An 11,168-nucleotide genomic window follows, 5' to 3' on the forward strand; every position below is an offset into this window, starting at 1 on the left:
AAAAAAAAAAAAAAAAAAAAATATAAATAAATAAATAAATAAATAAAATAAAAGTAAAAATATGATTACTATAATTATTTTGTTTTATTCTTCCTCATACTATGACTTTATCTTTAACTATCTGCACCATCAGCATAGCTACTGTACCGTGAGCACAACCACGTACCATCAGCCTCAGAGCAATGCAAGCTAAGCATCCCCTCAAACACCAAAAATAAAAATAACCATAACCTTGTGTACAGACAAGAACAGGCACCATCATTATGACAGATAATATTAGAATCAAGTATGCACCTTAGACCCTAGTACAGCCCTTAAGGATGAATAAGGGTGGTCGATCCCCCCAGTGGCGCAGCCTTGCAATATCAGATTCGGCCGCGACATCCCGAGCTGCATGAGCCAATCCTGTCACTCTCAGCTACTGTCGATCCAGCTGGATCAATGTAGCCGACTGAAGGACGAGAATGGATCAATCACTGGTCGTTTACGCTGTGGCTGAGTTGGTAGGTAGCTTTACGTCTTCAGCTGATATCTAGGATACTACATACTAAGAGGTTACCAGATCCTGATCTTCGGTTGGAAGGTGCCAAGGTGAGAAATTGTAGATGCCTAGATACTTCTGCGATGCAGGGCGGGCGGTTCAATCCAGTCATTTGCAGCCACAAGAGAACCAACTCAGTTCGATCCTACGAGTTCATGGTAAGGCATCTTGACTCCACAGTGAGAAGTGCAAAAGCACGGCAGCTGAGGACGTGTTGCTCTCTGAGGTATTGGCGCAATAATAGATTATAAACGAGCGACAATAATCATATTTCATTTGCTAGGGCTTAGCAGCGTAGTTGGTTGCCAGGATAGGATAAGTCCTCCGGCCGACAAAGATTGGATGGTGTGTACAGAGTACAAATGTGAAGGGGCAAACAATTGCGCTCTCCAAGGATGTAGGAGGACAGCATCAGCATCACAATGACAATGCCACAGGCAATGCAAAGAGCTACTTAAATAATCAAAATTGAAATAACAAAAGTTGAGGCGGAAAAAGATGATAAAAAAAAGAATTATCCATAGCATTTTCAGATGAGCTCACTCTCGCCATCAGTGGGTGAAAATGTTGAGCTTTCCTGTAGCCTAAGAAGTCGCCTGCAAGCCGAACGAATCTATGGACACTCCATTAATCCTCGGATGACATAGCCCTTGACAGCTACTGATCAATCAGCAGGTGTCATATGCATGCCAGACCACTACCACTCCCGCGTTGCTTCATGGGGGACCATATTCCAGCCAAGGACACTGGACATGGTCAACCTGACAAATGGTACAGTCATTGCTTTGGACCCCTGGAACGGTAACAGTGATATCTTGATATAGATATATGTGTCGTGGAAGAGAAATTCGAGGTTCGAGGATATTTCCATCTTCCACCATATGGCTGAGACATGTTTTCATCGATGCTACCCTGAGGTGCGGGTTTGTCATGCCCAAAGAGACGGTCAACAACTCGAGCGGTCTATCAGGTCACCAAAAGATGTTTGAGTGGCCTAGCAGTGCTGCGAACAGTCGTATCCCGAGCTTTGCGAGAGCTGCAAGGTTCTGGTGCCACCCAGACTAGCGTACAACGCAACGTTACCGCAATCAATCGTAGTTTCCCCCCACCTGGCTCGCAAACGCAGTAGAAACACTGCGTGTGTCGTCGTCATCAATGATATGACCTGGCACACCACGAGTAACACGAATGCTGGCAGAGCTTCCACCAAAAATACTATTATTATCGGCAACACCAGGCTTGTAAGGCTCGCGACCACCAGATTCGACGTAGCGCTTCAAACGGTCGGACTGGGACAGACTGGGCTGTTTACTCATATCGTGGATACTCAGTCCAGCGAGACTCACGCCGCCCTGATCAACACTCTTGCCATCAATGATACTTGCAGTAACGTCAGATTCTGTCGCCGCAATGGATTCACCAGCAATGCTAGGCGCTCCCTTTCCTCTGTTGCCATTGGCCCGACGGTTTCCTGGGAGGGCAGGCCAAGAGTCTGCGAAGTTCTGGAACATAGGAGGATACCCTGAAGGAATACCGACACCACCAAGAGCAGAAGAGTGGACAGAGGAGACATCGTCAGGAATATAGCCTATCACGGATCCGTTGTCGTGGAAGTCGTTGCGCTGGCCATTTCTTCCATTCATCATTCCGCTGGTCACGCTAGAGGCGTGGTTGTACGCCATCTGGAATCGCTGCGGCCCTCTATATGCCTGTTTAGGGCGGCTGAACTGGATCAGGGATTCCTGAAGATTGGACAGAGGTCCCTCAACCAAACAATGCCGTTCTTTGAAGTGCTGCAACAGGCAGTTCCACAAAGGATGCTTAGATAGCACCTTTGGGTTACCAAGGATCGCTAGACCATACTTCGCTCGTGTAAGTGCAACATTGAGACGACGCGGGTCGCTCAAGAAACCGATGCCTTGGTGGTCGTTGGAACGCACACAAGAGAGAATGATGAAATCCTTCTCTCGTCCCTGGAAAGCATCAACGGAAGCAACTTCAATTTCCTTGTAGTGTTCCTTCTTGAAGGTACCCGTTGCCTGCATGGAGCTAACGATGTAGCTACGCTGCCCTTCATAAGGGGTAATGATACCAATGTCTTGAGGCTGCACACCAGCCTTGAAGAAACGGGTCACTATTTTCTCCACATTTGTGGATTCTGTACGATTGAGATAAGATGTTCCAGAGGCAGAGATCTCCTCATTGCCCAAGTTCGACCAGAACATCATGGGATTATCGCTGATGGGCCAGGGGAAGTCAACATCACGACGAAGACGCTCGATAGAAGAAATGCCGTTCTGCAGAGAACCTTCGTAAAACATGTTCGAAGGGAACTCTGAGAGACATGGATGCATACGGTACTGCACGTTCAAGCGGATAGGAGAGCAACCCAAGATAACGAGTCGCTCAAAAAGCGACTGGTTGAGACCTGCTTTAGCTGCTTTCTTGTTCATAATGACGGGTCCAAGCTGCTGGTGATCACCAACGAGGACAACCTGCTTGCATCCTAGAACCAACGGAATCATACACTCCGGTTCAGCGGATTGTGTAGATTCGTCGATCAATACAGTGCGGAACTTGAGTTTCGCGAGACGAGGGTCACCGGCACCAACGCAAGTGCAGCAGATAACATCAGCGTTGTTCAAAATCTCGCGCTCCGCTGAACGCGTGAGCTGTTTCAGTCGCTTTTCGTCTTGGCTCGACAACTCCCCGAGTTCCGACTTAAGCTGATTAAGCTTCAGGAGTTCGATATTGCTATCATTCAGGCGAACTTGCTCATGCAGAGACAAGAAACCAACGGGAGATTCAACGTCTTCGCGGGATTTGGCTGTTACACGTACTGTCTTCAGACCGGTTCTGTGGATACGCTCGCAGAGTTGATCAACGGCGACGTTGGAAGGAGCGCAGACTAGTACCTGACCTCCATTGAGTTTGGCAAGATGATAAATGATGGTAGCGGATGTGACAGTCTTTCCGGTTCCGGGAGGTCCTTGAATAAGACTCAGAGGCCTCTGTAGGACGCTCTTGACTGCGTTAATCTGGCTACCATTTAGTTCTGGAAGGCCAGGGACACTGAATTTCTTGGGCATCTGTGTCTTCATTGGTGCAGCGGCGACCTCATGACCCAGAAGCCGATGGAAGATGTAACCAGAAACGCTCATCTCATCAACTGCGAACGTCTTCATGGCGAGTTGCATACGATCAAAAGAGGTGGACTTCCATACATAGTCGGCAGTAAAATTATGTGTACACTCTGTAGGCACCGACTTATGATCTCCCTTTGCTCGCAGCTCAATAGTAACCTCATCAGACTGGTTGTTCGGGATCTTGATGACGTATCCAACCCCTTCCCACTTGGGCCGCAGTTCTCCAGTGTATTTCAGTCGCATTTCGTCTCCTACGGCCAGTTTGACATCGCCAAGCTCAAGCTTTGGTAGAATGAAGCTAGCCAGATGTTTGTTGTTGAGACCAAGATCCCACCGCACAATCAACCCATCCTGCGACTGTGACTCTTTTAATTTTCGATCGTAATCCGCTTCAATCTTGACGAGTGGTCCGAAAATGTTCTGATACTGGAAAGCATCATCATAACGCAGAAGAACGGGGGCAGGCTCGTCATCTACAGCGGTGGCCTTCTCGAGATCTGAGAACGTGGCTTGGGAGTTTTCTTTCCACATTTCCTCCAGTTTTGCAATGAGCTGGGGGCTAAGGTGGCGAGCTCGCAGCTGCTCTTGGTCAGACGGTGCAGCTACAAGCCACGGCAGGAACGAACGATCTTCTATGAGTGGCTGCCAGCGGGAAGTATCCCAGTTCATGTCTTTGGACGATGGCATGGCGGCACAAGGTTGACGGCATAGTAATACGACGACCGTATCAGACTTCGCTGGAATGAACCCAAGAAGGAAGACGTTCTTAGTTCCACAATTGTAGCACTCCAAAATTGTATCCCCGAGAGACGAGGCAGGGTGTAATTGCACTTCTTTGTGTCGTGCTCGAACGAGGTGGTTGACAATGTGAGAGGACGAGGTATTTCCACGAGCGCTACAAAACCACTTGCTGCAGGAGAGACATTTCACAACACTGCTCGGATTATGGATGCCGCAATATCTTCAAGGCGATCTAGGGTTAGCTAAACTTCGATCTAGACGTAGAGATATACGATGATACTTACGCGCATGCATGTGGCGGGAGCTCCTTTTCCTCCTCTGTGTGTCTTTGATTTTCTGCATTCCCAGCAGCGGGAGCGCTAGTTGTACTTTCTAGGTCGTCATCCCCATTATCCGAGCCGTCATCATCATCGTCATGCCTCCGCGGGCGGAGACCACCAGTTATGTCATCCAATTCCCTTAAATCATCACCTAAAGCCGCCATCATCGATCGTAAAATCCAGGCTAAAATACTCTCCCAGGAGAAGCAAGAAAAAGGCGCTATTAAAGAGCTCGAAGGCAGGAACCGTGCAAAGCCGAAACGCCCAGTCCACCACAAATCAGAATCACGAGTCGGTCATACACGAACTTTCCTGATATATCGTTTGGGATAAGTTGGAGATGAAAGAGCGTTAAGGACAAACCGGCCGTCTCAGAAGTTTAAGAAGAAAACGAGGTGGTAGCGAGATCTGTCTTGATTTATAAGATAACCCAGCGTGCCACAGTAGAGGGGCAAGAAGAATGAGAGGCTAAGGTCTTGTCTCAGCGATGAATTCTTCTTGGTCTGGAATGGACGATGCCAGAGGAAAACTCACATGCAACTCTCACTGATCAGTAACCGAGTCCCTAATACACCACAAAGCCCTATGACAGTGAGTCGGTCTGTCCTCGATGGTAGAAAGTTGTAATTCACAGGACTCGGCGATTCGCTGGTTTGCGATCGGCTCACCTTGTTTTATTATCGGTCTATTTGCCGCCAAATCCCACACAGTCCGGTGGCCCATGCGGACCACCAATGCAATTAAAAAAAGTTGCCCGCCAAAGACAAAGCTTCAACCAGTTTCTTTGAAGACATCCATCCAAACAAAATGCTTGTACGTTTTGGCCCTATTATGATTTACACTCTTCGCTATGAACCGGGAGACTTTTACTAACTGTCTTTAGCGCCGTCAAGCTCGTGAGCGCCGAGATTATCTTTATCGGAGAGCGCTGCTTCTCCGCGATGCCTCTATCGCCGAAAAGCGAGCACAGTTGAAGGCGTCGCTAGCTTCTGGAAAACCCCTTGATCCTTCCATCGCAAATGACAAACAGCTCCGCGAAGATTTCAAATATGACGAGTCCTTACCTACGGCGGACAAGAAAGATAAAGATGCGGATATGCTAGACCTTGACGACGAATACGCCCTCACCTCAGGAATTGTCGATCCCCGCCCCATTGTCACAACTTCTCGAAACCCGTCTGTCCGTTTAGGCGCATTTGCAAAGGAAATCCGTCTGCTTCTTCCCACATCGATTCGGCTGAACCGTGGTGGTCTTGTTCTACCAGACCTTGTATCGAGTGCCAATGCTGCGGCGTTGACAGATATGGTTCTCCTCCATGAACACCGAGGAACCCCCACAGCGATGACTATTTCTCATCTCCCGCATGGACCGACGGCTAGCTTCTCACTTCACAATGTCGTTCTTCGTGCAGACATTCCAAATGCTGCCCGTGGGACCGTGTCGGAGAGCTACCCCCACCTTATATTCGAGGGATTCAAGACAAAGCTGGGCCTTCGGGTAGTGCAGATCCTGAAGCATCTCTTCCCTCCGCGTGAGGCTGGAAAGGTCGGCAACCGTGTCGTCAGTTTCGTCAACAGGGAGGATAGCATCGAAGTGCGACACCACGTGTTCGTGAAGACGGGTTATCGGGACGTTGAACTAGCCGAAGTTGGTCCACGCATGACTATGAGATTGTTTGAGATCCGCGGCGGATCCCTGGAGAAGGGCTCTAGTGGTGATATTGAATGGGCTCTTACACAGTACACAAGAACCAGCAGGAAGAAGGACTATCTGTGAGCCGGTTCGTTGGCGATGGCTGCAACGGTTTGGTGCGATGTATCTTTATCTTACGAAGACACAAGAAAAGTCTGTCTTGGCGCTTAAGGTGTTGGAAGGTTTAAAAAGGTTAGCATTTAGCTGTTTAACATCACTGTTTACTATTGTATACCCGTCTAGAGAAACAGACACCTAGGTGTCCTGAATGGATATCTGCTGATGGTGTATCTTCATGTTATTTCCCATATGCAAGTTTTCTTCCCAATGTATGAAGCAGTTGTTGAGACAAGATGGCATCAAGCAAGAGACTCTTGTAGCTTTAGCATTCATGCGAAGCCCCAAGTCCGAGAAAGAGAGGAGTTAACTGGTCACTCATGGCTGCTGACAGTGAAACCAACGCGAGTTAGTATATTAGTAGCACTAACGAATCAAACCTCGACTGATACTGTCACTTCCAGATTAATTTCCGATTATACCGGCGCTGCTGGCCGAGCCGTTCTGGATGAAGTGGGTAAATATGTTCGTGGTGTATTCGTAGGTATACCAGCCCTCATGGTGAGGCAGGAAATTCCCTTCATCATCTCTCTTCGGCTGGGGCCGGGTTCCGTCTTCACGTAACGCCCAGCTCTTTCCCGTATATTCTTCGAAAAACCGTTCAAATGCTGTCAGGGCCGTGTCCAAGCTGCTTCCTGTTGGAGCAAGAATCTGGGAGCTTGCTTTACCAACACGGCTGTATCTGCATTCGGTTTCATATGTACACGGTTCACCATTGGATTCGTAGATCTGCAGTTTATCGAAGTATCAGCACTGGTTGTGGAGAATAGAACAACCACCCCAATCTGTAGCCAAAGACCAGATTCATATATGTAACTAACCGTAAGTTGAAACTTCTCGTTACGTTTCGTGATTGTCTGTCGGACAAGCGTGGCTTTGTATGGTTGACGAGTTGTCATGTCCGTGTATACATGACGCTCCGCTATATTTTCTCACCATCAACACCTAAGCCGGTCAAGCACATGGAGCGGAAGACATACATGTAGTGAGTACAGATTTCTTCCTACGGCTGACACCTGAAGGGCCGCCTTTTGCGTTTACTATTCCTAACATCATAATGTGAGCCCTGTTTTGGAGATGATATGTATATAAATTGAGAGTGTGTACTTGTAGGCTTACCTATGGGCTTTTTTATAGACCCACCCTGCTGCTTTGGGGTCTTCCTGGCTTTCTCCTTTGCTGCTCTCCTTGCCTCCTTCAAGATATTCTCGATGAGATATGCCTTTTCCCGTTTTGGTGTCCGATTACGGGAAAGTAGAGAGTCCTCCAACCATTCATAAGATACTATCTTCACAGTCCCATGACGTCTAGCTTCTTTGACTTTAGTCAGATGTGTTAGTAAAGCAAGAGTCTAGTAACTCAGGTGTTGGGGCACTAACCTGCAGGGATGTTGTTCATATAGGCGTCTTTGGTTGTAACTAGGTGCGTCACATCTTGAGTGACTTTCCTAGAATACCTTCCCCCGTTTGCTTGAACCCATTGCGGAATTTTTTTACCGCTGTCTCCAAGCTTCCCAGCCGAGCACAAGTGAACCTTTGCAAAAGTCTTGCCCATATTGACTGTATGAATATAGGTAGGCGGTTGGTTTGTGGAACAGGACAGGTAGATCGTCGGAAAGCACTTGGGATTCGAGAAGGCAACTAGATGGTCTGGCAACAACTACTTATCTGCTATGCTGAGTGGAAGAGCTAGGTTGTGTGAGAGTAGAGAAAGAGTTTATAGAACGAGGTGATTCATGAAATGTCATACTATCAACAATGAACGCATTCCTGGGATGATTTGAAAGTGAGAGCTCGAGCATAGTTCGCAATCTTGACTATAGACACATCTGATTTGAGATAGTTGTATCTTAAAACTAGTTCATAAACTAAATGTGAATCGCAGCCCGAAATTGAAGTGTAGATTGAGTCATTGCTCAAAAGACAAAAGGAAACTCATTCATGATCATCGCTGCGGGTCCGTGACAAGTTGCTGGTATCTGAGAACAAAAAGCCTATGAATTACTGCTGAAGTCCTCTCACTGCCTGTACAAAGGCATGAATTTTACTCGGATCCTGAGCGCCATCCGACTCCACACCAGAACTGACATCTACCCCAACAACCTTGTGACCTGATTTTCCTAGCTTCGTAATTGTGTCAGCAACGTTTGTGGGATCCAATCCGCCAGCCAAGATAACACGCAGGCCAGCATCGCTGTCCAGAACGTTTTGAACACCGGATTGGTCGAGCAATTCACCAGAGCCACCAGCTCCAGAATCAAGTAAGGGCAAAGTGTGGTAGGCTCTTCGTGCAATTCCAGTCTCGTCAAGACCGAATTTGCGGATGACAGGCACCGGTATTAACCTAGCCCATTCCAATGGCTCAGAACCGTGTAATTGAACTACGTCGAGCTCCAGCTTTTGTTGCTGCTCCAGGATGTATGACAATGGCTGATTCTGGAACACACCCACGAGCAGGGCCCGGTTGGGATGGCGTAGAACATTATTGGAATGATCAAAGTAATCAACCGAGGCTGCAGGTGATGTTCCTTGAGTGGTCGAAGCGGCATGAGGGACAGGTCGTTTTGTCGACTTCACAACTTGAGAAATTCGAAGAGCAACATCGTCTGAAACAGTTCGCTTTCGTCCCTGTACTTGAATAATACCAACCAGATCAGCACCAGCCTCAATAGCCGCCCGAGCTCCGTCTTCAGATCGTGTACCGCAGATCTTGACTAACGGCGAGGCTCGTGAAGCTTGAGCAGATTCCCCGTAAGACCCCCCAAGAAGCTCTGCAACAAAAGCCGATGTGTTAGATGCCCGCATAAGTGCCTCTCCCACAAGGATTGCTTTGACACCTTCTCTCTTGTAAGCCTCGACATCCTTGGGCCCGGAAATTCCACTAAGTGCGCAAACAATAGTATTCTCATTAACCTGGTCCATGAGACGACTCGTCGTACCGAGATCAACCTCGAAGCTTGTCAAGTCTCTGTTGTTTACGCCAATCACCTCGGCTCCAAGCTGGACCGCAATCTTCATTTCCTCCGGAGTATTAACCTCAACGAGAGGCTCCATTCCCAAGCTGCGGGAATAGTGATACAGTCTTGTAAGAAGCTCAACGCTTAGCATTTTCACGATGAGCAGAATAGTATCAGCCCCAGCAAGACGGGCTTCTAGAATCTGATATTCATCAAAGACAAACTCCTTCCTCAAGATTGCAGGTCTGTTCGTAACCCCTTCTAAGCTCTGGCGGACGGCACGCAAGTCGTCGATGCTACCTTTGAACCATTCTGGCTCAGTGAGGACAGAAATAACGCTGGCGCCGGCCTTGGCGTACTCTCTAGCCTGGGCAGGGGCACACGCGTTCTCTGCGATCATACCCTTGGAAGGGGAAGCGCGCTTAATTTCAGCCATAAGAGACAACGGATAAGGTGATTGTCTTAAACGAGCAGGGAATGAGAGTTGTGGAGGAGCAATGTTGAGGTCGTAAGCAGCCTGAAGATCCGCGGGCCGTTGCGAAGGAATAGTCTTCTGGATGGCAACAGCAGCCCTGCGGTGATCATATATCTTTTCTAAGATGGATGTCTTCTTGTCTACCTTCGGGGTGGTATTCGAGGCAGCCAACCCAGTCACAACAGAAGCGCCACTCTGTGCGCTGGATTGTTTGCCGTTACCCTCCCATGTACCCGCTGTAAGTTTGAGGAAGTTTCTAAACATCCCTCGGCCATACTCGGTGAGAATACTTTCAGGATGAAACTGGACACCCTCCACAGCAAGCTGCTTGTGCCTCACGCCCATGATAACGGTCTTGTTACTGTCCTCGCCCAGCTGGGCGTAAGACGTTACCTCCAAGCAGTCAGGGATTGTTGAGTGGGTTCCAGCAAGGGAATGATATCTGGTCACGGCGAGCGAGGTCGGCAGCCCTTCATATGCACCCTTGCCATCATGTGTTATCACTGACGTCTTACCATGCAAGATCTCGCCTGTGACATCGACTTTGCCACCAAAGGAAGAGATAATGCACTGCTGACCCATACACACACCAAAAACTGGTACTTTACCGCTGAAGTATTGAATTGCAGCGTTACTGATTCCAGCGTCCGTGGTCGGGTGGCCCGGACCAGGACTGATGACCAATTGAGTCGGCTTTTTGGCGATCAATTCCTCCAAGGATAATTCATCATTGCGAAACACCTGGACGGTGGCGCCCTCAAGAACCAGATACTGGTAAACATTCCAAGTAAAAGAATCATAGTTGTCGATCAGAATGACATTTGAAGCGCTATCAAGCCGTGAGGCTTTGGTGGGATGGTGAGGGGAATGGTCAACGAGATCGGAGCCCGCCATGACTAAGACCTGGATATAAGAGGTGTCAGAGTCAGTAATAATAATTGAAAAGAACAAGATACGTGAGAATTATAAGCGTAGATAGAAGTCTATTACTCAAGCAACAGCTCTAACTCACCTTTCTTCAGGTTTGGGCAACGAATTGTTTTAATGCGGGGCATTTGACTCACTGAAGCATTCCGGCCCCGATACTAATATCCATCGCCTTTCCCAAACGGGTTTGTCTGTCAAACTGCGCAAAATTTAGTCTCACCGCCTTGCACTAAACCAAGATAGGCGTTGATT

The 11,168-nt window shown here is 48.2% G+C and overlaps 4 protein-coding genes across 4 annotated transcripts; 1 reads left to right on the plus strand and 3 right to left on the minus strand.

Annotated features, from left to right (window-relative positions):
• Positions 1–1,629: 1,629 nt before the first annotated feature.
• BDV37DRAFT_272721 (putative regulator of nonsense transcripts) lies at positions 1,630–4,912 on the minus strand (the record flags this gene model as incomplete). The annotated part of the gene is made up of 3 exons (XM_032084926.1): positions 1,630–2,901; positions 2,941–4,648; positions 4,713–4,912. The coding sequence occupies 3 exons, from the start codon at positions 4,910–4,912 to the stop codon at positions 1,630–1,632; spliced, it is 3,180 nt and encodes a 1,059-aa protein (XP_031939876.1).
• A 406-nt stretch (positions 4,913–5,318) lies between these two features.
• BDV37DRAFT_155128 (snoRNA-binding rRNA-processing protein IMP4) lies at positions 5,319–6,624 on the plus strand. Its single transcript, XM_032079051.1, has 2 exons — positions 5,319–5,561; positions 5,632–6,624. Exons 1-2 carry the CDS (start codon positions 5,556–5,558, stop codon positions 6,523–6,525), a joined length of 900 nt encoding a protein of 299 aa, XP_031939877.1. The 5' UTR covers positions 5,319–5,555; the 3' UTR covers positions 6,526–6,624.
• On the minus strand, positions 6,625–8,112 carry BDV37DRAFT_295137 (BRCT domain protein; the record flags this gene model as incomplete). Its single annotated transcript, XM_032089794.1, has 5 exons — positions 6,625–7,287; positions 7,380–7,480; positions 7,539–7,598; positions 7,678–7,878; positions 7,938–8,112. 5 exons carry the CDS (start codon positions 8,110–8,112, stop codon positions 6,964–6,966), a joined length of 861 nt encoding a protein of 286 aa, XP_031939878.1. The 3' UTR covers positions 6,625–6,963.
• On the minus strand, positions 7,942–11,165 carry BDV37DRAFT_155002 (bifunctional anthranilate synthase/indole-3-glycerol-phosphate synthase). The gene has a single exon (XM_032079050.1). It carries the CDS (start codon positions 10,881–10,883, stop codon positions 8,559–8,561), a length of 2,325 nt encoding a protein of 774 aa, XP_031939879.1. The 5' UTR covers positions 10,884–11,165; the 3' UTR covers positions 7,942–8,558.
• Between the last annotated feature and the right edge of the window lie 3 nt (positions 11,166–11,168).

Source organism: Aspergillus pseudonomiae, assembly GCF_009193645.1.
Source record: "Aspergillus pseudonomiae strain CBS 119388 unplaced genomic scaffold BDV37scaffold_49, whole genome shotgun sequence".
NCBI lineage: Eukaryota > Fungi > Ascomycota > Eurotiomycetes > Eurotiales > Aspergillaceae > Aspergillus > Aspergillus pseudonomiae.